Genomic DNA, 23,040 nt, shown 5'->3' with positions numbered 1-23,040 from the left:
CTTACTTTACCAATTCTACATTAAAACCTGTGTCATACACTAATTGCTCTATTTTTTATGGGCGGATGAAGTATTTTTTTTAATAGACCAATTACAATGTATTTGGGCAATTTTTATTTTCTTAAAATATTTAAAAGTACTGAAGAAATCTAGATAGTTAATGCAATTTAATGTCGATGACATATAAAAAATGTAGTTAAGAGTTAAGACACTCGTAATAATTCAGTGCGGAGGAAAAGTACGAACAGAAAAAGGGAAAAAAGTCTTTATTTAATAGAGATACCGATGTCATTAACTATTTATTTTCTAAATAACATGCAATAGTCCATTTAAGATTAAATTAATGTCAATTCCTATTTTGAAAACTTATAAAATGAGTATACATACATTCCCCCCGTATATCTTGTTAATTACTGTTATCTTTTTCATTGTCAATTCCCCACGATTTGTCATCCTATTTCCTTATACATGATTCGAAAGTCGACTGAATTCAATCTCCACGTTTTTCATCAACTAGATCTGTGAAAATCAAGAAATTACTATTAATATAATTAAAAGTTAAAACGAACTAATATTTCATAATGCATCGTGATTCACATGTGTATATCACAGAAGTAGAACTTTCAGAACATCATACAATAGGTTGAAATAATTTGATCAAAGAAAATATTTACTATTTAGATTGATTATTCTGAAAGTATAGATTTTAGAATTCTATACTCGTTCTTTTGTTATAAGTTTTAAGAAAGCTATTAAAGTAGTGAAATTTTAGGCCAAAAAAATATGGTGTCAACACGCAAAAGAAAATTGAAATTAAAATATACACCTATTATAAAATAGCCTTATTTAATTTATAAAAGTTGGTTTGCCTATCTAAACCCATATCATAAAGTAAATATGAATATTCACCTAATTAGAACTAGCATAAAAAAGTGTGTATGTATACATTTATTATCTTGGCAAAAAGAAAATCTAGGCATTTATCATTAAAATTCAATCCTACATCCGTAACAAATTAAAGAACACGAATAAACTGTATATAAATGCGAATCTGAGATACACAGCTTAACAATAACAATAAAAAAAAAATGGGAAAAGGAAGAATAGTGAATTATTCTGCCATTGCAGCATTTGTGTTTCTTCAAATAATCTCCATTTGCAGTTCATTGCCGCTATCGACGAAGTCACGATGGATCGTGGACGACGCGAACGGGCAGCGCGTGAAGCTCGCGTGCGTGAACTGGCCCTCGCACTTGGAGCCGATGATCGCAGAGGGCCTAGAGAAGAAGCCGGTGAGCGAGATAGCGCGTAAGATAACCGCGAACGGCTTCAACTGCGTGAGGTTCACGTGGTCGACGTTCATGTTCACGAGGCCGGAATACGGCAGCCTCAGAGTCTCCGAATCATTGGGCAAGTACAATCTGTCGGCCGCGAGAGCCGGCATTGCTAGAAACAACCCTCATATTCTGAACATGACGGTGGTCGAGCTTCACAAGGCGGTGGTGGATGAGCTCGGGAGGAGGAAGGTGATGGTGGTGCTCGATAACCACATCAGCCGCCCGGGGTGGTGCTGCAGCGACGACGACGGGAGTGGCTTCTTCGGAGATGCTGATTTTGACCCGGAGGAATGGCAGCGAGGTTTGATTGCGGTTGCCCAAGCGTATAAGGGTAACCCTGCGGTATGTATTGTTCACGATAAATATTCTATTTTGAGTCGTCCCACATAATTTAACCCAGTATTCCATTTTGAGCCGTTCCACATAATTTGACACACTTCACTTTTACCATTTTTGGTAGTGGATCCTAGACCTGCCCAAGGTTTACCGAACCGGCGGTTAAAACCGAAACCGTGAGAATTTACCCGAACCGAAACCGTCGATTTTTTGAACCGTGGTTCAGTTCAGGTTCAAAAAATTTCGAACTGAAACCGTGCCGGAACCGCGAAAAACTGTCGGAAAACCGTGAAATCAAGCCGGAACCGCAACAAAACTGGCGGTTCGGAACCGTAAAAAACCGCCAGAAAACCGTCGGTTCGGAACCTAAACCGAAACCGTAACCGCGAAACACCCTCGCGGTTCGATTCCGGTTCAACAATTTCCAAAACCGGAATCGGCGGTGCCGAATTGTAACCGCCGGTTCCTGAACCGTGGGCACCTCTAGTGGATCCCATATTCCACTAACTAATTCCTACTCACATTTTATTATAAAACTAATACTTTAAAAGTAGGACCCACATCCCACCAACTTTTTCAACTCATTTTCCATTAGATTTCTTAAAACCCGTGCTAGATCAAAGTGTCTCAAATTATGTGGGACGGAGGGAGTACAATAATTTAAACTAATCGTTTAATACTCCTAGTTTTGTTGATGAAAAGGTTGTGGGTATGAGCATGAGGAATGAGCTACGAGGCAAACGACAGAACGAGGCGGACTGGTACAAATACATGCGGATAGGAGCCAACACAATCAACACACAAAACCCGGATTTCCTAGTCATCGTCTCCGGGTTTGGCAGATGGCAACCGTTTTCCTCAAGTCGCATTTGGATTTCTTGATAGATTGCAGGCTGTTCAACGGATCAATCAAGGTATGCAATTCTTGCAACATATGGTGTATTTACAAAATCATCAAACCTATCTAAATCTTCTTCGGTGGTTTTATATATCATGTTTTTGTTATGTGGTAGTTCCGCCACCAAAAATTAAGCTAGTGTTTGATATAATTGATCATTCACCAATAGTTTTTGTTATAAGTGAAAATGGTTAGAAAAATCATAATTAGGTATGTCCCTTAGCTTGGCTTTAAAATCAGCAAGATAAACCGTAAATTTTGGATTCGTTCACAATTATCCCACACCAAAATATTTTTGTGAAATTATATCTGATATGACAGTTAGAAAATCATATGTGAACATCACCATCAGTGAGTTAACCATTATTGTCTCTTTATAAAGAAAATGACGTCGTTTACTTGAAAAATTTAAACAATATGTGACGATCGATTAGATTTCAAGTCGGAGCATCCAACATACTATAAAATGTTCCACCCTTTGAGTGGGCATTGTGTGCAAATAGTGGAGAATGGGATAGTTGTGGCTAACTGCAAAAATGCAAGCAAATGGGAGCAGCATCAAGATGATGGGCCTATCAAGCTAGTTGGGAGCCCACAGTGCTTGGGAGTGGCCGGAGACGGGGAGGCACCTCGTGTATCGGAGGATTGTTCGAGTAAGTGGAAGTATGTGTCAAGTTCTGGTCTGCATTTAGCTGCACAAGGTGGAAATGGGGGATATTTGTGCTTGGAAATGAATGCTTCTGATTCTAAACTTGTGACAAAGAAATGTTTGTGCGTAGGAGATGATCTTGTTGATTTATCTACTTGTGCTGACAATCCGCAAGCACAATGGTTTAAGTTTATTCCATCAAATATTTGATGATGCAATGCAATGCAATTTCTCAATAATAAGGTTAATTTGATAAATCTATATAATTATTTTTCATTTTATTTGTTCTGGTCTCTATCTACAACAACTTTTAAGTTATTCGATGTACTATTTCTAATTTTATGTTACTGCGTACCTTAATTTATAGAGTACATTTTAGTTATAATGTATTCACTTAATATATTTGCTAATGTACGTCTAGAAAAGAGGTATGCATATTTTTTTAAAAATAAATTAAATGTGTAAATTAGTTGAAGTGTACGATTTCACTAAAAATACTAAGTTCGATTAACAAATACTCCCTATTTCTATATTTACAATAAGTAAAAAATGAACCCACAATCTTAGTTAAGTGAGTTATAATTAATTAACGCGTGAGCTTAATAATTAACAAGCAAGATAAATTAAACAAAATACTACTACTATTGAAATTCATATAATGAAAACACAATTTAAATCTCTCCATTGATGATCCGGTAAACTAGATTAAATTCATAAGTCCCAATTAATGTCACAAAGTACCTGGACCCTGGTCATTATTAATTACAAATATCTCATTAATTAAAATGGAAATTATGATTTAATGCAATTAAAAAGATTCCCATAAAAAATACAACCTCATCTGTCCACCTTAACTTCAAGCCTTCAACCAAACAAATTTCGATTGTATATAAACACCAAAAAAAATGAAAACAAATCACACAAAAAATGAATCACCACGCCATTTTAACCGCTCTTTTCCTTGTCCAAATCGCCGCCTTCTCCAAATCCGCGCCGCTGTCGACGAACTCCCGATGGATAGTCGACAGCGCGAGCGGGAAGCGCGTGAAGCTGGCGTGCGTGAACTGGCCCTCGCACTTGGAGCCGATGATCGCTGAGGGCTTAGACAAGAAGCCGATGGACGACATAATTCAAAAGATAAGTGGAAGTGGATTCAACTGCGTTAGGTTTACTTGGCCAACGTACATGTTCACGAGGCCGGATTACGGAAACCTTAGGGTTTCCGAATCCTTGGATAAATACAACCTCACGGCCGCGAAAGCCGGGATTGCCAAAAACAATCCTTGGATCCTTAGAATGACGGTGGTGGAGCTTCACAAGGCGGTGGTTGGGGAGCTCGGGAAGAAGAAGGTGATGGTGGTGCTCGATAACCACGTCAGCAGGCCCACGTGGTGCTGCGCTGGCAACGACGGGAATGGATTTTTCGGGGATGCTTACTTTGACCCCAAGGAGTGGTTGCAAGGCTTAGCTGCAGTTGCCATAGCATATAAGGCTTTTCCTCAGGTAATTAACATGATTTATTTTCTTATTCTTTTAGACTATGGTTTTCAAATAATGTAAATATTGTTACACGAAATCGAAAAGTTGTGTTATATAGTGAAAAAAGTGGGCTTATTTTGAACTACTATTACAGATTTATGGATAATGAAGTAATTAATAGGTCTAGACATGAAATAAGCCAGATTTTATATTTGAATATTGATTTAATAACCACCTACTAAATCATATGCTCATGCTATATGAGAAAGTCTATAATGACCTATTAAATCCTTTTCTGTTTCGGAAGGTATAAAGGCAATTTATTATTATTCCTTACCATTATAAGAATATTATCTGTAGTTGACTTTGGATACGAGATTTAAAAATTGATGTTTAATGTTAAGTAAAAAGAGAATAAATTACTCCCTCCGTTCCATAAAAGTTGAGACAAAACTTTTGGGCACGGAGATTAAGAATTTATATTAAATAAATAGGAGAGATGAAAAAAGTAGGAAAGATAAGAGAGAGTAAAGTAAATGATGGAATAAAGTAAGAGTGATTAGATGTTTTGTTTTTTGTTAAAAAAGGAAATGACTCAACTTTGTTGGGACGGACTAAAAAGGAATACGACTCAACTTTTATGGGACGGAGGGAGTATTAAAGAGATATAATAAAAATTAAAAAAAAAAGGAAATGGAGCAAATATCTCAGGACGACCCAAAGTGGAATATGGAGAAAGTAGTTTGGGCAGAATGGGGGTGTATAGGTTATAGTATTTTCCAAGTTTCTTTGATATCATATTTTGCAAGAAATTCAGTTGATTGACTGTGGCTTTTGCATAATAATTTGCACTAAATACCTATATACATAACATTCTACTACCTATTTAAGAAAATTAGTTAGAAAAAGAATGGGGGCTCAAGCCCCCCTCTAAACCAAAAGTGAACATGACCTACAAATCTAACTAACTTGGTCACATAGGTTGTGGGCATAAGCTTGCGAAACGAGCTGCGAGGCGGCCGAGAGAACATCCCGGATTGGTACAAGTATATGCAAGAAGGAGCCAACACAATCCACGCGCAAAATCCCAATTTGTTAGTCATCGTCTCCGGTCTACACACCGCCACCAAGCTCGACTATCTCAAGTCAAAGGCGTTCGAAGTTAACTTCGCCAACAAATTAGTGTTCGAGGCACATTGGTACACATTTGGCATCCCTGACAAAGCCTGGATTGCCCAAACCAACAATCTATGTGACACTGTCACCAAAAGGGCACAAGACAATTACCTCTTCTTGACTAGTGCCAAAAACTCTTTTCCTCTTTTTTTAAGTGAATTTGGGATTGATGAGAGAGGCCCGAGTGTTGCAGACAGCAGATACATAACTTGTTTCTTGGCTGCTGTGGCTGAGCTCGATGTCGACTGGGCTTTGTGGAGTTTGCAAGGGAGCTATATGCTTAGGCAGGGCAAAGTAAATCTTGATGAATCTTATGGGATTCTTGATTTTGATTGGGATCGTCTCAGAAACCCTGGCTTTGTTAGCAGGTTGCAAATTGTTCAGCACATCAATCAAGGTACGAATTTCTCTTGTTGTAAGTAAAAATTTGATTGTCCAGTCACATTATCATATGATATGTCTAGTCAATCACAATTGCAAAAATTGAAAAAAAAAAAAAAGTGGAGATATGAGATTTGTGCAATTGTGATTGACCAGACATGCCATGTGACAATGTATCTGAACACGATACATATATTAAAACGTGCCCTAATTTGGATTTGTTGTTGTATGTAATTTAGATTTCACATCTAAGAAACCAACATATTACAAAATGTTCCATCCTTTAAGTGGGAAATGTGTGCAAATTGTGCATAATGAGATGACACTAGCTAACTGCAACTATGCAAGCCGATGGAATCAACACCGAGATGATAGCCCTTTAAAGTTGGAGGGCGCTGCAGGGTGCCTTAGTGTGCCCGGGGACGGAGTGTCGCCTCGTGTTTCGAGGGACTATTCAAGCAAGTGGAAGATTGTGTCAAGCTCGGGTCTTCATTTGGCAGCTCAAGATAGGAAAGGGGAATATTTGTGCTTGGAAGTGAATGCTTCGGATTCTAGGGTTGTGGCAAAGAAATGTTTGTGTGTTGGAGATGATCTTAGTAATTTCCGCACGTGTGCTGACAATCCTCAATCACAATGGTTTAAACTTGTTCCAACAAATGTTTGATTTGTTTGGAATTATGAGAAATTGTTGTTGAAGAATTTGTCAATGTGTACTTGGACCATATTTTATTTTGAGAAATTTAGGGTACAAAATATGGTATAAAATATGGTATATTGGAACCCTGAACTTATGTTATACTAGTATTTCTCATAAACCAATAAATAGTTATATTAATCGTGTGCCCACCGAGTTTTAAATTAGACCAGTCAAATTACATACTAATTAACCAAACTGAAATGTTATTTGATAAAACTTTTCAAACCCAGAGTTCGGGCTAGTTCAATAGACTACGTAAATTTGAAACCAACTATGAAAATTAGCTAGTGGTACATGATCAGTAAATATTTTTTATTTATATTATCAAAGTATGAGAAATTTGGATTTTGATATAGAATTTTGTTGGAAATATATTAGATATATGATGGAGTAATTTATTCAAACTTCTCATGTTCTGAACTTATTCAACTTCTCTCACTTATACAAAAGGTTACAACTTACCCATATTTACAGGGGTCATCTTCCTATTCTAGAATCATCTATTTGATAATTTTATATTCTAAATATCTAGATTTTTATCTATAAAAATCTAGATATTTCTTATATAATATCTATAATCTAGACTATTCTCCCAAAAATATCTAGATATTTTTTCATGCATATTCTAGACAATTCTACATAATATCTAGATATTTGTAATATCTAGATATTTACTATTACAAAATCAAGTTTATTTAATAATATTCGAACATTTTTTGCCAACTCTACCACATTACAGAAATTCAGAAATATATTCAAAATGAATTCGAACTAAATTGAATTATCTGAAAATTCAAAAATGAAATTAAACAAAAATCCAAAATCGCAAAAAAAAAGTTACTTAAATTATAAAAAAAAAATCTTACTCATATTTTCTTGATCTTAAATAAAAAAATATATATCAACCAAGGGTGCGATCATATCATAACTCATAATTATGTGATAACCTAATAACCCTATCATTTTATGGGTCAAAAGTATCATTTTTACTAAAAATGATATTTATACACGATAAAATGATATTTTTTCAGCATGCATAAAAATGATATTTTTATTCCATAAAATGATATTCTGTTCCATAAAATGATATTTTTCGTCCATAAAATGAGGGTTATTAGGTTATCACCATAAATATGAGTTATGATATGATCACATCCCTATCTATATTTAATTGCGTAAATACCAACTTATCTACTCCTACTATATAATACGCATTTAAAAAGACATCTTTTTTTTATAACAATTAAGAAAAATACAGTAGTATATATAGTACCCCATGTTTATTTATTCTCATAATATCAGTGGTCCAAATACACATTGACTAATTCTTCAACCAGATTAATCTCTTCACATTTCCAAACAAATCAAACATTTGCTGCTACAAATTTAAACCATTGTGATTGAGGATTGTCAACACATGTGCGTAAATTACTAAGATCATTTCCAACACACAAACATTTCTTTGTCACAATCCTTGAATCCGAAGCATTAACTTCCAAGCACAAATATTCCCCTTTCCCATCTTGGGCCGCCAAATGAAGACCCGAGCTTGACACAATCTTCCACTTGCTGGAACAATCCTCCGATACACGAGGTGCCACCCCTTCTCCGACCAGACCGAGGCACCCTGCAGCCCCCTCCAACTTTATAGGGCTACCATCTTGGTGTTCGTCCCACCGGCTTGCATTGTTGCAGTTAGCTAGAGCTATATCATCCTTCACAATTTGCACACATTGCCCACTTAAAGGATGGAACATTTTGTAATATGTTGGTTTCACTGATGTGAAATCTAAATTACATAACACAATAAAATTGAGGTTTGTAAGTTAGGGCACATTTGATATTTGCGGTACACTAAGTATAATTGACTGGATACACTGCGTGACAATGTGAATGGACAATCAAATATTTACACGCAACACGAGAAATTCGTACCTTGATTGATCTGTTGGATAATTTGCAACCTGCTAACAAAGCCAGGGTTTCTGAGACGATCCCAATTGATATCAAGAATCCCATAAGATTCATCAAGATTAACTTTGCCCTCCCTAAGTATGTAGCTTCCTTGCAAACTCCACAAAGCCCAATCGAGATCGAAGTCAGCCACAGCAGCCAGGAAACAAGTTATGTATCTGCTGTCTGCAACACTCGGAGATTTCTCATTAATCCCAAATTCACTTATGAAAACAGGAAAAGAGTCTTTGGCACTAGTCAAGAAGAGGTAATTGTCTTGTGCCCTTTTGGTGACGGTGGCACATAGATTGTTGGTTTGGTCAGTCCAGGCCTTGTCAGGGATGCCGAACGTGTACCAGTGTGCCTCGAACACTAATTTGTTGGCGAAGTTAACTTGGAACGCCTTCGACCTCAGATACCCGAGGTTGGTGTCCGTGTATAGACCCGAGACAATGACTAGCAAATCAGGGTTTTGCGCGTGGATTGTGTTGGCTCCTTCTTGCATATACTTGTACCAGTCCGGCTCGTTCTGTCGCCCCCCTCGTAGCTCGTTTCTCAAGCTCATGCCCACAACCTATGTGAATGTGACCAAGTGGATCAATGTTAGTTAGTTTTAGGTCATGTTTAATTTTGGTAAGTATAAACCCAATAAAAAATACTCCATCTGTCCTAAAAAAGATAGGCTTCTTTATTGGGCGGCACGAGATTTTAGAGTTTGGAATTTGAGGCTTTAAGCCCAATAAGGTTTATAAGAAAATAAATCCACTTAATTACCTGAGGAAAACCCTTATATGCTGTGGCCACTGCAGCTAGGCCTTGCAACCACTCCTTGGGGTCAAAGTAAGCATCCCCGAAAAATCCATTCCCGTCGTTGCCAGCGCAGCACCACGTGGGCAGGCTGACGTGGTTATCGAGCACCACCATCACCTTCTTCTTCCCGAGCTCCCCAACCACCGCCTTGTGAAGCTCCACCACCGTCATTCTCAGGATCCAAGGATTGTTTTTGGCAATCCCGGCTTTCGCGGCCGTGAGGTTGTATTTATCCAAGGATTCGGAAACCCTAAGGTTTCTGTAATCCGGCCTCGTGAACATGTACGTCGGCCACGTAAACCTAACGCAGTTGAACCCATTTTCAATTATCTTTTGAATTATGTCGTCCATCGGCTTCTTGTCTAAGCCCTCTGCGATCATCGGCTCCAAGTGTGAAGGCCAGTTCACGCACGCGAGCTTCACGCGCTGCCCGATCACGCTGTCGACTATCCATCGGGAGTACGTCGACAGCGGCGCGGATTTGGAGAAGGAGACGACTTGAACAAGGAAAAGAGCCATTAAAATGGCGTGGTGATTCATTTTGTTTGTCATTGTTGTTTTTGTGTGATTTCTTTTCATGTTTTCGTGTTAATTTATATACAATTAAAAGGTTGGATGGAGAGATTTGGTTATTAAACGAAAATATAGTTTATGGAAACCCTACTAAATGACTATTTCCATATAGTTAACGAGATATGTGTAATGCTTTACCAGATACTTTGGATTGGAATTGGATGGCTGAAATGTGATCTAAATATATTGTGTGTTTATCCATTACATGCATTTGAATTTGGTTTTGTTTATAGTAATTATTTAACTGAATTATTGCGATTTATAAAAGTACTCCATCCGTCCCCGATTAGGAGTCACAGTTTGACCGGGCACGGGTTTTAAGAAATGTAAAGAAAAGTTAGTTAAAAAGTTAGTGGAATGTGGGACCCACCTTTTTATATTGGTTTTATATAAAATGTGAGTGAAGTGAGTTAGTGGAATGTGAGACCTACTTACTATTTATGGTAAAAATGAAGTGTGACTCTTAATTGAGGACGAAGCGAAATGGAAAAGTGTGACTCTTAATGGGGGACGGAGGGAGTATTTGCTAAATACGTGTGAGATAGGATAGGGGAGAGAGTTTCCTTTTCACATTCTCTAACTCCCTTATTCTTTTATGACAAATCGCAATTCACTTCATAAACACATTTATCATACAATCATTATATCGGAGATTCGTATCACCTAACCAAGTGTAAGTGAGTGTGTAAGATTTTTATAAAGTGCTTTCCTATTAAAATTTGTCAGAAAATATCTTATAAGAAAATGGATGAGATTAAAATCGTTTGATAATAATTAATGGTACTAGCTACTAAAAGGTTTGTAATTCGGTTATTGAATGGTAATTAACCTCTCCCTTTCATTATAAATTTCATTATCATCCATATGTAACTTCATATAACACCAATAATTAGTGGCTGTGATGATAAACAAACCACGAGATTAAAAAAAAATCAAATAATAAAACTTAACTCCAAGCCATTTTAGCTAACATTTCCTATTATAAGCTTAAACCACTGGCTTTGGGGAGACTGTAGGCACTTCATATCTTCATCTTGCCCCAAACAAAAACACTTGCTAGTCAAAACTCTTGATGAATTGTTAACATCCAATTCCAAGCACAAATAATTCCCATTCTCATCCCTATTTGCCACTTGAAATTTGGTGTTTGAAAGCAATTCCCATCGACTCTTTCCACCATTGCAATTCCGAGATAGTGTTGCCGGAATCCCATCTCCGGTAGTCGAGAGACACAATTCGGTGTCAACCAATTGGATAGAATGAGTATTCCGATCATAATTCCATCGACTGAAATTTTGACAATTTCCCAAGTAAATTTCCCTATTGTGGACTTGAATACATCCTCCACTTAACGGATGGTACAAAATTTGGTATGTAGGAACCCTTGAATTAGGATCTACAAAACAATAAAACGTTATGTTATATGTCAATCGAGTGACCATCAATTTTCAAACCAGCCCTACTTTGATTGCATGCTAATCGAACTGAAATTTTATTAAATTAAATTTTTTACTAGTAACCCTAAATATTTGGGTTTAGAGCTAGTCCAACGGTGTACTCAAACTAAAAGCTAAAGATGAAAAATAGTGAGTGATACATGATCAATACCCCACAATTTTTCATCTCATCAATGTAGGGTGAACATTCATATTTCGGTTTCAATTTTCGTAAATTCCAATCTAAAAATTCATAACTTTATTAAAAATGAATTTGAGACGAAATGTATTGTCCAAAAGTGCGAAAATGCATAAACATGTCCAAAGAAACTAAAAAGAGAGATTTTTTTTTTTCATAAACTCATTTTTTTCATAAAAATGTGTATTTAAAAAGTTTGAATTTCAATTTTTTCCATTTTGAAATACTCCAGATCATATTTAAATCGATCTAAAAATCTGAAATTTACTAAAATTTCAGTTAGATATGGAAATTGTTTTAGTTAGCAAACTAGAATAAAAAAATAGTTTATTTTTTATGAACGAATGAAACCTACAGTGATCGAATTATACCTTGGATTTTTTGTTGAACAAGCCCAAGTTGGTGATGAAAATCCGGGTTCCGAATGGAGCTCCAACCCGAATCCAGCATGCCGTAAGTCTCATCAAGCCCACGAACCCCACTCCTAATATAATACCCTCCTTGCAAAGCCCACACACTCCAATCCAGATCCTTTTCCGCCAAAAAGCCCAAGAAGCAGCCCAAAAACAATCTCTCGACCCGGCCCATTTCCATCTGGTTGATCCCAAATTCACTAGCAAATAAAGGTGATGCATTTTCACCCTTAATCAGAAATCCAGCCTCTCTCTCAATCTCCCCTCTAACACTATCACAAGCTTCATGGAAAGGCTTTGTTAGCCACAAATTCCTCTGCCCCTTTGAGAATACGTATCGATGAAATTCATAGACTAACTTGTTCTTGAATGTTTTCTTCAACGGCCTTTGCTTCAAGAACCCTAAGCTAACATCGTAGTGCAGTCCGGAGACGATCACCACGAGGTTTGGGTTTGCTTTGTGGATCCGTCTTGCTCCTTTCTCGATGTACTTGTACCATATGGTTGAATTCTCGTGCGCCCCACGAAGTTCGTTACGCAGACTCATGCCCACTACCTGTATGGCGATCAATATATTGGATTAAAAAAATATCCTTAACAAAATTAGTGGGATTATTTTGAGCTACTAGTGGCTAATATCACGAATTTTGATCAGATTTTGAATTTTCCTACAAACTTGAAACATTATCTTAAAATCATGAACTTTGACCAGGTTTGAAATTTCCGAAGAAATTGAATCAAACCTAAATAAACTTACCATCGGTGTATCTTTGTATCGTTTGGCCACAATTTCCAAGCCACGTAGCCACTCATTGGGATCAAAATCCTCATCCCCAAAGAAGCCATTTCCATCATGATCACCACAACACCACATGGGCTGGCTCACATGGTTGTCTAGTACAACCATTAGACCCTTCCCTACAAGCTCTTCCACCACTGCCTGTTGCGCTTCGACCACGGTGAGGTTGAGAAAGCCTGGATTGTTCCTGGCTATCCCAATCCTAGCATCGCGGAGCCCAAGCCTGTGAAAGGACTGGGCCACGGTGGTCCTGGGATACCGGGTGAACATATAGGTGGCCCACGTGAGGCGCACACAATTGTATCCCATATCTTTTATGTGGGCCGCAATGTGGCCGACAGGCTTCTTGTCAAGCCCTTCGGCCAACATGGGCTCGAGGTGGGCCGCCCAGTTGACGCAAGCGAGCTTCACCCGGGCCCCACTGAGATCATCCACAATCCATCTTGACCTTGTTGAGAGAGGGAGTGAGAAGACTAGGTTTGCTAAGGAGAGAAGCAACAAGTGTCTTAGGAAGATGTTATTCATGGGTTATGCCTGAACAATTATTTGATCAATTGAGCCTCAAATATTAGTGTGACAATATATATGGGAGGAGGGGGATAAAGGTTGTTAATTTTTACAACAACATTGGAACAAAATTGTATCTGTATCTTACCAAGATTTGGACACTATATAGACTCCTTGAATTAATGAAAGAAATTGAGGAAGGGATTAGGTGGTCTCTGAGGGGAAAATGACATTGTATTCAAGCCATTATTTATTGAAGTTCGTAAGTCACATAAATTTGCACAGAATTATCGGTTGTAAAAATGGTGCTTTACTTTTTCTTATATGTCAACAATGAGAGTTATACGCCATCAATATGGTTTTAAACTTTTAATAGAGAAATTTCCTTATAACTATAAAAATCTAATAATATAATTTTATTATAATGCTAATTCTTCTTTTGAAGAGGATGTAACAATAATTAATACTCAATTATATTTATGCAACTGTTTTAGTCAATGTAACTACGATATTTTCAGTGGTCTAAAAACTAGGGAATTAGGATCTAGCTAATTTAGAGGTTGAACTAAAGAACTATTTCTAATAATTTGATTGGACTTTGGGCGGTCAACATTATGATATATAGTCGAACCGGGCCATACACTTTTTCCCAATCTAGTATTAGTCCAACAACTACATCCATGATGTTGACTACACACATTTTAATTAATCAATTAAAGTTCGACCACCTTAGTTTTGTTTTATTCATACTCTATAAATTAATTGATGCATTCATTTATCAGTAGACATTAAAAAAAAATTAAAAATTAAGTGATGCCTTTATCAGTGTAAATTGTACAGTAAATTTATCGAGTTATTCTGATTTTGAAATTATTAAAAAAGATAGTGATATTTTTACGATAAACTAGAGAAAGTGTTAAAAGCCGCCTTTTAGAGTTTCCATTATAGTTGGCCGGACTAAGCCACAAAATGTGGCCAGGCCACAAAATCGTGGTCGGGCTCCCAACGTCCATGTTTTCCACTGTAATAGACATGCCCAAGCCACTAAATAATTTATTTTTTTCATTTTGTGTATATTTTAATTAAAAATGGGTATATTTATAGAATTTGTGTAGGATGGGGTAAAAAAAATTGTGTATACTTATAGAATAAAAAAAAATTGAAAATAGGGAGAGCCACGGCCGGGCCACATGAGTGGCGCTCTCGTGGACAACCCCCGCCACAAACGCCCATGTTTCGCACTATAGGGAGCCGCGGCCGAGCCACGGGAGAGCCACGAGCCGCAGCTCTCCTATAGTGGATGCTCTTATGACTTCAAGTTACCGAAAACCGCCGCAAACCACCGCTGTGAAAAACAACACTCTGCGTTGGCTCTTCACAGTCTCAGTCCAAGTCAAGTCTAAGTCCAAATTGGTAGTCAGTCGAATAATTAACCATCTCTTTCTGAAAGAAAAGAAGAATCTTTGATCCGTTTTTAGTTTGCGAGGCGTAGTTTTCTGCTCTTTTTTGCCAAACAAAGTAGAGAAAAAAATCGAACCTTTGCACCTCAAATCAAACCATTTTCCTCCACTAATCAATCCCTTGAAAATGGGAGAGCAAATTGGGAGAGACATACTGCTCAAAGCAGAAGAATTGGTTAAATCCACCATGAAAGGAAACGATGCATCCCACGACGCCGCCCACGTCTTCAGAGTGAGAGACCTTGCTCTCTCACTTGCCCGTGACGAGGGTTTATCCGCTTCTCCCCACTCCATGTTCATCGTGAGCTGCTTCCCCCTCTTTTCAGTTTCACCCTAATTTTGAAATCATTTCCTTCTAATCTTGATTGTTATTACTAATTGTGCTTTATGATTGTGCTTTATGTCCTTCTAATCATGATTGTTAAGATTCATCCTCGATTTTGGGCACTAAGCATTGCGAATTCTACTTTGTATGAGTAGGTTTTGATTCATATAGTTAAGCATTCAAAATACTGTATTTGTCTTCTTGTTTCTGCATTTGAGTTCTGTGTTTCATATATGACTAATCTAAACATGTATGCTGGGATCTTGTCTTTCTCTTACTCAGGTGGAGTTAGCTGCACTTTTACATGATATAGGTAATGATGCATTTTCCCTTCGACTTTTAGTTCATATTAGGCTTCGAATTGGCTGCCACCGTGTTTTCCATGTCGTCTAATTGGATTAAATAGATGAAGAATGGCAACACTTCCTCAGTTCCTTTGGGTTTTATTGTCTTTTTTTACTGATAAATCTTTGATCTTGTTGAAATCATCGGTATCATTTCTTTCCTGTCATGACTTAACTCTGAATAGATGGTCAATGCTGCCTAATTAAAATTGATATGGAACTAGACGTTAACGTACCTTGATGGAGTATTAGTTTTCCGAGGATCAAAATGCAACATGGTATGCTCTATGGCAAGATAAGGAGTTTATGGAAATGTTTAGCTAGCACCTTCATGTAACTGTGATGGCAAACTTTGCATCAAGTAGAATACGTTAGTATCAAGTATGGCTTGATTGAGTGTAATCTCCGGGTAGTTGCTTAAGTATTATTTACCCTTAAGGATGTACATTCCATATGCATTTGGACTACACTACTTCTGGCAGCTATATTATGCTCTCTTGCTCTATTTCTTTTCTTTTCGTACTAACTATATTTTTTTTCTCTTGTTTTATTTTTTGCCTGAAAATTGCAGGGGACTATAAGTATATGAGGTTGGTGTTGCTCTTATTAAGTGACTCTGTTTTTGTCTACTTTGTTTTAACAATATATTTTAGATCCTTTTTTATATTAGCCCCACTACTTGGAAAAAGTTTTTCCCATACCCTTAAGCATAAAATTATCTTCACATGGTTTATGCATTACTTGAAATCAGATGCATTAACTTATGTTTGTAATTAAAATCCTTGATATGTTTCTCCCAACTTATAATGACCTTTGGTTAAAATCTGCAAGTATTTCTCCAAAGGTTGATGGTGCGGCCCTTGCCTTGTTTCTCCATTGATTCAAATTCAGTATCATTCTCTCTCTTAGTCTTTTGTCTTATTAAAATGGTTATTTTAGGGATCCATCAGAAGGAAAAATTGTTGAGAACTTTCTCGTGGAGGAAGGTGTAGATGAAAATACGAAGACGAGTATATTAAGCATAATAAAGGGAATGGGTAAGCAACCCCGAAGCTTTTCTTTCTTTTGTTCCCCGGTGGATCATTTTGCGTGTTGCAGTTCTGTATTGCATTCGCTGTATATTGTGACATGAAGCCGTCTTCTGGTATATAATAGAATTTGCTAACATTCTTCAGGCTTCAAGGAGGAAATTGGTGGGCTTACAGATAGCACTCGTTGTCCAGAATTTGGAGTGGTACAAGATGCTGATCGCCTTGATGCAATTGGCGCAATAGGTATGTTACTTACTCAAAATTCTCTGAAGATTTATTTTGATCATAATTCATAACCCAAGTTGGAAAACGAAGAGCGGAAAGGAACTGAGAAACCCTTTTCCCCGCAAAATCTATTGTAATGACTGAAGAGTCAAATGATTTACTTCACAAGCATGATTCAGTTTTTGAACTGTGATTGCTGATAGAGTTGCTTTTAGGAATTGCTCGATGCTTTACGTTTGGGGGAAGCAGGAATAGGGCGCTCCATGATCCCCAGATAAAGCCTCGGTCTGATCTGTCCAAGGAAAATTACATGAATAAAGACGAGCAGACAACAGTGAACCATTTTCACGAGAAGCTTCTCAAATTGAAGACACTGATGAAAACTAAGGTCCGGTCCATCCAGTTATGCATAAATAAGTTTGTTTTCTTCGAACAACTCGAGTTAGATGATAGCATATGCTATTTAAAATCAACATTCTGCACGAAATCTCTAGTTTTAGGAGCAACGCACAAATTAAGAGTTAAACATGTTTCGTGTGTCGTTTCAACAAAGTTAATGATGATTGCAGGCTGGACAGAGAAGGGCGGAAAAAAGGCACAAGTTCATGGAGGAGTTCTTGGAAGAGTTTTACGAAGAATGGGACGGGAGAGCATGAGGCTCTCGTAAACCTATGTATTTTTGTCATAATTTACTCTACGATATGATTCAGTTGCTGAAAATTCTGATTTGGAAATGCAAAATTTGTGAATTTGCAATGAATTTGTGAGTTGTAAAAGAAGGTGGGGCATATGTTGGCTTCATTCATTATTGAACCAAGAATATTAACCCATTTTTCTCCAATTGCACACACAATCAGCTATGTTGGTGTTTTATGTAAGTTGGATATTTGTCACACACCCGCAATAAAAGAGGTGTCCCAAATTCTTACATATGTTGTGATAGAAAAAATTGAAATGGTACGTTGCGATTGCAGGCTGACAAAACTGCTGCATCACATGACTTACTGTCACAATATAATTATTTATACGTACGTGTACGTATACAGACAAATAAATGTTGTAATAATGTCTTGTTCTTACCGAATTTACCCCTCCCATTCCTTTTCAAGTACTAGTACAGAGTTTTTACTCTCTGTGTGTTTTGCTTTGGTGCAAGAAAGAGAACTTTCATGGGAAAGGATTTGAAAGGGGAAATTAGTTCTCTTTGTAAACCATTTTACATAAAATTCCCTTTTTTTTGTCAGTTGAAAATTTTGGTTATGAGTATTTAAAATAGGTGTATATAAAAAGTAGAAATAAAAATCAAGAAAGAAAATCATAAAGTCAATTTTTTGACAGAACATTATTACAAGGATATATAGTAGGGGTAGTAACTTTAATTGGCTCAAAATAGCTCAATTGTCACTCCATAAACTTGAATGAAAATTGAAAATGACATATTTAAGTTAGAATCTAAAAGTTTGTATCTCAATCATCAATATATTAATAAAGTTGACGGAGTAGTACATTTTTTAGTTGGTCTGACTATACAACTTTAATATCTAGTAGATTTCAATTATCAACTCTAAATAATCTATAGCTAGGTTAATAATATAACATGAATATCTGATAGGATGAATGATTTTATGAAGTATACAAGAAATTCAAGATTCATTGACGGCAGTTAATTGATGAGTTAATCATTCGGTAGAAATTTATTCGAACTTCCTTTCAAGGGAAACGTCTTACTAGTTACTCCATTTGTCCTATAAAGTTTGTCCCAGTTTGACTTAGCACAGATTTTAATAAATTTTTTGACTTTGTATTAAATGGAGGTGTTTAGTGGAATAAAAGTCCCATATTGAAGAGATTGAGAAGGTGTATTTAATGTCTATTTTTAAAAAGATTCCAATTGGGACAAACTTTGTGGAAAATGGTAAAATGAGACAAACTTTGTGGGACAGAGGGAATATTTTGTATTACATCGGTTATTGAGAAGGTATAATTAATCTTTTTAGAAGGCAAATGAGAAATATATATCTTCTCAATTTAACTTTTCTCTTTGAAGATGCTCCAATTATTATAAAGAGAAAATATGTCCATAAGTATTAAATAGAGATAGAAAGAGAATGGAGTATTTAATTGTAGAAAAAAAATTTAGTGTATATTTTTTTTTTTTTTTGACCACATGTGTACTGAACCCATCTTCGACGGAATCCGACTAATCCTGTTCAACCGGGTTTGCGGATTAAGGCCGAAAGTCTCCCAGCGGGTGGTGGGGTTTGAACCCATGACCTCCGCGCTGCCAACTGCGCTACAACTCGTTGGTAAAAAGTTAACAAAATAAAATGGACTCCTTCCGTCCCACATAATTTTACTCAGTTTTCCATTTTGGGCTGTCCCACATAATTTGACACACTTCACTTTTACCATTTTTGGTAGTGGACCTCATATTCCACTAACTTATTCCTACTTACATTTTATTATAAAACTAATATTTTCAAAGTATGACTCACATCCCACTAACTTTTTCAACTCACTTTCAATTAAATTTTTTAAAATCCGTGCCGGATCAGTGAGTAAAATTGAGGGAGTACTCTAAATAAACTAAATGAGACGAAAATGAATAGATTATAAATTAGTTTTATATAAAATGTGACATTATAATAAGAAAGTCGTATATGATTCACAAATTCATCAATATATTTTGTAAAACCCTTTTATTGCTCTCTCTATCTCTCTGGCTCTACCAACCATGGAGGCCTTCAGTTTACTCAAATACTGGCGCACTAGTGGCGCCGGCGCCGGATTATCGCCGAGCGATCGCCGGCCACTGTGGCGACGCTCGGCGATAATCGGCGATAATTAAAATTTTTTTTTTTTTTTTTTTTTTGAACCCAACGGCTATTTTACATTCCACCCCTATAAATATTTCCTCCACTTCCTCCATTCATCACCCACAATCTTCATTCTCTCCATTTTCAATCTCTTCTCCCAATCTTCAATTTTCATCAAAATTATGAGCTTTTGGAAGAAAAGTTCCCGATCGGGTAAGGATAAGGGTAAGGGGAAAGAGTCGAGTTCACAAATTCCCAACACGGATGAAGCAAACGAGCAATGGATGCACTCGTTGTTGGCGATGGGTTCTCCTCCCGGCCAACTTCCATACGGGGGTCCGTCTCCTTTGCAGACTCCTCCGGCGCGGAGACTTTCTCCGTACTTCAACTCTGCCGGCAGAATGCCCTTTCCAGCCGACGATGTGTATCGGCCCCAGCCGACACCCCGGATCAACCCCAGCGACCAAGAATCTCAGTGCCGCGACACCGAGCGCGGAGGACTTCGAGGTGGAAGAAACGCCCACCGAGCCGCCTTCTAGGAGCGGGAGGGGGAAGGCGCCGGCGTCGCTTGGCCGCGACCGATACGGGTTCCGATGAGAGCCGAAGCGGGTAAGTGACTACTTACACTCGCAAGAGTCCGAGCCGATAGCCGATCGTCGGGCGGACACGTCACAGACGCGGAGCGCAAAGCAACTACCGGACCGAGATCATATTCGGGGAGCCGGATTGCCGCGAAGTACAGGAGCCACAAGACCGCCTCAATGAAGGACCATGGCAACGAGGCGATCCGTCGGCATTGGGAGCGCCTCATGAGGGACTGCGGGCACTTCAACGGTATTTATTCTAACTTGATGACTCACATGACGAGTGGCCGTAACGAGCACATGGTCCGAGATGAGGCCATCCGGATGTATAGTAGCCAGTACTTGTCGACGAAGGGCTTCAAGTATTGGAACATCTACGATAAGCTGAAGGATCTCCCCAAATTCCGGACGGAATGCACGACGCGCTGCACGGGAAATCGGTGCGCTCGCGACTTAGCGTTTCGGAGAGCGAGGGGAGCGCGGCCCACATCGACTTGAGTGGGGATGGTCCGCACGAGCGCCCGGAGGGAGTGAAGAAGGCGAAGGGGAGGCGGAAGGGGAAGGGCGCAACGTCGGAAGTCGCGTCGGAATCCGTCATCGACTTAGAAAAAGCCACTTATTCGAGCAATGTCGCCAATCTGACCTGCATGTACACGCTGTACTTCACCGGCGGCGGGACCCCCGAAGAAAAGGCGGCCCTCTGGAAATGCATCCAACACCTCCGCAGAGTACGCTGGGCTCGATCCCGACGCCCCTCCGCCCCTCCGTCTTAGATTTTTTTTTTTAAATCTTTGTTTATTTGCGTTTTTTATTTGTAGTTTTTTTTTTCTCGTTGTATTATATTTTCCAATGATTAATACAACGATGAATTGTTCATTATTAGTCTATTTATTAAATACATTTGTAGGGAAAATTAAATAATATAAAAAATAATGATGTAAAAATGAAATGTTGAGTTAGGGAGAAATAAGGGAGAAATAAGGGAGAAACCAATGTAGCACTTGGCTAAAAACTGGGGATAAACTAAATGAGACGAAAATGAATAGATTATAAATTAGTTTTATATAAAATGTGACATTATAATAAGAAAGTCGTATATGATTCACAAATTCATCAATATATTTTGTAAAACCCTTTTATTGCTCTCTCTATCTCTCTGGCTCTACCAACCATGGAGGCCTTCAGTTTACTCAAATACTGGCGCACTAGTGGCGCCGGCGCCGCTGCTGCAGCCACCACCGCCGCAAAATCCACCCCTAAAACCACCGTCTCCGCCGCCGTGAGCCCTTACTCCTCCGACGGCGAAGACGGGCCCTACTTCGACCTCGAATTCGCCCTACCCGACCCCGATAGCGACACCGCCGCATCGCTCGAAAACGACGTCAAAATCCCCCAATCTGACGACGAAACCGACACCGAAGAGGAAGAGGAAGAAGAAGCGGAGCTCAAATTCTCTCTCTCTAGCAATGAATGTACGGATCAGAACGCCGCGGCTTCTTCTCCTTCCGACGACCTCTTTTTCAAAGGGGATATGGTGGCGATCGAGCCCTCCAGCATCCTGCTCAACGCCGCCGGCGAGAACCCTAGGTTCCCCGTGTTCCTGGTCAAATCCGCCTCCAAATTCCGCGTGCTCATGCTCAAGCTGAAGAAATCGAAATCCGCCAACGGCGACGCGGCCGACGATTCCGCCGCCGCGAGGGCGAAATCGAGCGGGAAATTCTTCGTGAAGCTGAAGCTAGAAGAGGCGCCGCTCGTCAATTTGTTCACCAGAGACGGCAGCGCCAAGGAGAAACCCCCAGTTCACGAATCGGAGGCGAATCCGGCGTCGGATGAACGGAAATTGCCCAAGGAAGTCGTGGCTAAGTATCTGAAAATGGTGAAACCTTTCTACATTCGCGTCTCCAAGCGCTACGTGAAGAAGCTGAAGCTCCCCGGCGGCGCCGCCGCGTCGCCGCCGGAGAGCAATGTGAAGAATTCGCAGGGGAAGAATCTGCAGGCAGGGCTGAAGGTCGTGCGGAAGCACTTGGGGAAAAGCCGATCCGCCTCCGCCGCCGCCGCAGCTGCGGCGGCGGCGCCTCCCTCCGACCGCCGCGACGACTCGCTGCTGCAGGTGCAGGACGGAATCCAAGGCGCCATTTTGCACTGCAAAAAATCATTCAATACCTCTCGAGGTAATTTTTTTTTCCATTTTTCTTCAAAATTGAATTTAATTTAAGTTTTTAGAAATTGATGAATAGAATTGAATTTTGCAGAGGTTGATTCGTCTTCAATGTTAAGCCGTTCAGTTAGTGATCCGTCTGCAACGACGTCGTCTTCAACCTCCGGATCAGAAGCTAAGAAGAAGGGATTAGATAATGTTTAGGAATGAAATTAAATAAATAATAATGATTGTAAGTAATGTTTTTATTTTATTTTATTTTATTTTATTGTATGTGTTTTTAATTTTATTGATAAAGATATAAACTAGTGTAGGTCAAAGTGCTAGGCCGAAAGAGCACTAAGGTAGTAATGCTCTTTTTATTTTATTTGGTTACTTCGATTTGAGTGCTTCAAATTGAGGTATGGCAAATGACTGAGGAATGAGTAATGCATTATTACTTGTGCTTTGTTTC

General features: G+C 38.6%; 6 protein-coding genes across 6 annotated transcripts; 4 read left to right on the top strand and 2 right to left on the bottom strand.

Moving 5' to 3' along the window:
- The first annotated feature begins 1,088 nt into the window (after nt 1-1,088).
- On the top strand, nt 1,089-3,430 carry LOC125214162 (glycosyl hydrolase 5 family protein-like). Its single transcript, XM_048115065.1, has 4 exons — nt 1,089-1,679; nt 2,376-2,506; nt 2,559-2,587; nt 3,006-3,430. Exons 1-4 carry the CDS (start codon nt 1,089-1,091, stop codon nt 3,428-3,430), a joined length of 1,176 nt encoding a protein of 391 aa, XP_047971022.1.
- Nucleotides 3,431-4,147: 717 nt separating this feature from the next.
- Nucleotides 4,148-6,920, top strand: LOC125214154 (glycosyl hydrolase 5 family protein-like). Its single transcript, XM_048115058.1, has 3 exons — nt 4,148-4,723; nt 5,681-6,272; nt 6,496-6,920. Exons 1-3 carry the CDS (start codon nt 4,148-4,150, stop codon nt 6,918-6,920), a joined length of 1,593 nt encoding a protein of 530 aa, XP_047971015.1.
- Nucleotides 6,921-8,317: 1,397 nt separating this feature from the next.
- Nucleotides 8,318-10,268, bottom strand: LOC125214145 (glycosyl hydrolase 5 family protein-like). Its single transcript, XM_048115047.1, has 3 exons — nt 9,681-10,268; nt 8,889-9,480; nt 8,318-8,742 (listed from the first exon to the last, which is right to left on the bottom strand). The coding sequence occupies exons 1-3, from the start codon at nt 10,266-10,268 to the stop codon at nt 8,318-8,320; spliced, it is 1,605 nt and encodes a 534-aa protein (XP_047971004.1).
- Nucleotides 10,269-11,146: 878 nt separating this feature from the next.
- LOC125214138 (glycosyl hydrolase 5 family protein-like) lies at nt 11,147-13,661 on the bottom strand. Its single transcript, XM_048115036.1, has 3 exons — nt 13,095-13,661; nt 12,296-12,893; nt 11,147-11,685 (listed from the first exon to the last, which is right to left on the bottom strand). Exons 1-3 carry the CDS (start codon nt 13,659-13,661, stop codon nt 11,252-11,254), a joined length of 1,599 nt encoding a protein of 532 aa, XP_047970993.1. The 3' UTR covers nt 11,147-11,251.
- Nucleotides 13,662-15,044: 1,383 nt separating this feature from the next.
- Nucleotides 15,045-17,881, top strand: LOC125212196 (uncharacterized protein YpgQ). The gene is made up of 7 exons (XM_048112289.1): nt 15,045-15,404; nt 15,711-15,741; nt 16,344-16,362; nt 16,712-16,809; nt 16,948-17,046; nt 17,244-17,416; nt 17,598-17,881. Exons 1-7 carry the CDS (start codon nt 15,231-15,233, stop codon nt 17,682-17,684), a joined length of 681 nt encoding a protein of 226 aa, XP_047968246.1. The 5' UTR covers nt 15,045-15,230; the 3' UTR covers nt 17,685-17,881.
- A 3,659-nt stretch (nt 17,882-21,540) lies between these two features.
- Nucleotides 21,541-23,040, top strand: LOC125212857 (probable membrane-associated kinase regulator 2). The gene is made up of 2 exons (XM_048113134.1): nt 21,541-22,599; nt 22,681-23,040. Exons 1-2 carry the CDS (start codon nt 21,600-21,602, stop codon nt 22,788-22,790), a joined length of 1,110 nt encoding a protein of 369 aa, XP_047969091.1. The 5' UTR covers nt 21,541-21,599; the 3' UTR covers nt 22,791-23,040.

The sequence above is a fragment of the Salvia hispanica genome, chromosome 3, assembly GCF_023119035.1.
Source record: "Salvia hispanica cultivar TCC Black 2014 chromosome 3, UniMelb_Shisp_WGS_1.0, whole genome shotgun sequence".
NCBI classification, from domain to species: Eukaryota; Viridiplantae; Streptophyta; class Magnoliopsida; order Lamiales; family Lamiaceae; genus Salvia; species Salvia hispanica.
The sequence above is the reverse complement of the archived record's forward strand: the minus strand, read 5'-3'. Positions and strand labels throughout refer to the sequence as shown.

Coding starts and splice junctions, on each gene's coding strand:
- LOC125212196 (XM_048112289.1), top strand. CDS start 15,231: ATGGGAGAGCAAATTGGGAGAGACATACTGCTCAAAGCAGAAGAATTG. Junction 15,405..15,710: donor CTCCCCACTCCATGTTCATC/GTGAGCTGCTTC, acceptor TCTCTTACTCAG/GTGGAGTTAGCTGCACTTTT. Junction 16,810..16,947: donor AAGCATAATAAAGGGAATGG/GTAAGCAACCCC, acceptor AACATTCTTCAG/GCTTCAAGGAGGAAATTGGT.
- LOC125214145 (XM_048115047.1), bottom strand. CDS start 10,268: ATGACAAACAAAATGAATCACCACGCCATTTTAATGGCTCTTTTCCTT. Junction 9,481..9,680: donor CATATAAGGGTTTTCCTCAG/GTAATTAAGTGG, acceptor ACATTCACATAG/GTTGTGGGCATGAGCTTGAG. Junction 8,743..8,888: donor TATCCAACAGATCAATCAAG/GTACGAATTTCT, acceptor TATGTAATTTAG/ATTTCACATCAGTGAAACCA.
- LOC125214154 (XM_048115058.1), top strand. CDS start 4,148: ATGAATCACCACGCCATTTTAACCGCTCTTTTCCTTGTCCAAATCGCC. Junction 4,724..5,680: donor CATATAAGGCTTTTCCTCAG/GTAATTAACATG, acceptor TTGGTCACATAG/GTTGTGGGCATAAGCTTGCG. Junction 6,273..6,495: donor TGTTCAGCACATCAATCAAG/GTACGAATTTCT, acceptor TATGTAATTTAG/ATTTCACATCTAAGAAACCA.
- LOC125214162 (XM_048115065.1), top strand. CDS start 1,089: ATGGGAAAAGGAAGAATAGTGAATTATTCTGCCATTGCAGCATTTGTG. Junction 1,680..2,375: donor CGTATAAGGGTAACCCTGCG/GTATGTATTGTT, acceptor GTTGATGAAAAG/GTTGTGGGTATGAGCATGAG. Junction 2,507..2,558: donor TTCCTAGTCATCGTCTCCGG/GTTTGGCAGATG, acceptor ATTTCTTGATAG/ATTGCAGGCTGTTCAACGGA.
- LOC125214138 (XM_048115036.1), bottom strand. CDS start 13,661: ATGAATAACATCTTCCTAAGACACTTGTTGCTTCTCTCCTTAGCAAAC. Junction 12,894..13,094: donor GATACAAAGATACACCGATG/GTAAGTTTATTT, acceptor ATCGCCATACAG/GTAGTGGGCATGAGTCTGCG. Junction 11,686..12,295: donor TGTTCAACAAAAAATCCAAG/GTATAATTCGAT, acceptor ATTGTTTTGTAG/ATCCTAATTCAAGGGTTCCT.
- LOC125212857 (XM_048113134.1), top strand. CDS start 21,600: ATGGAGGCCTTCAGTTTACTCAAATACTGGCGCACTAGTGGCGCCGGC. Junction 22,600..22,680: donor ATCATTCAATACCTCTCGAG/GTAATTTTTTTT, acceptor TGAATTTTGCAG/AGGTTGATTCGTCTTCAATG.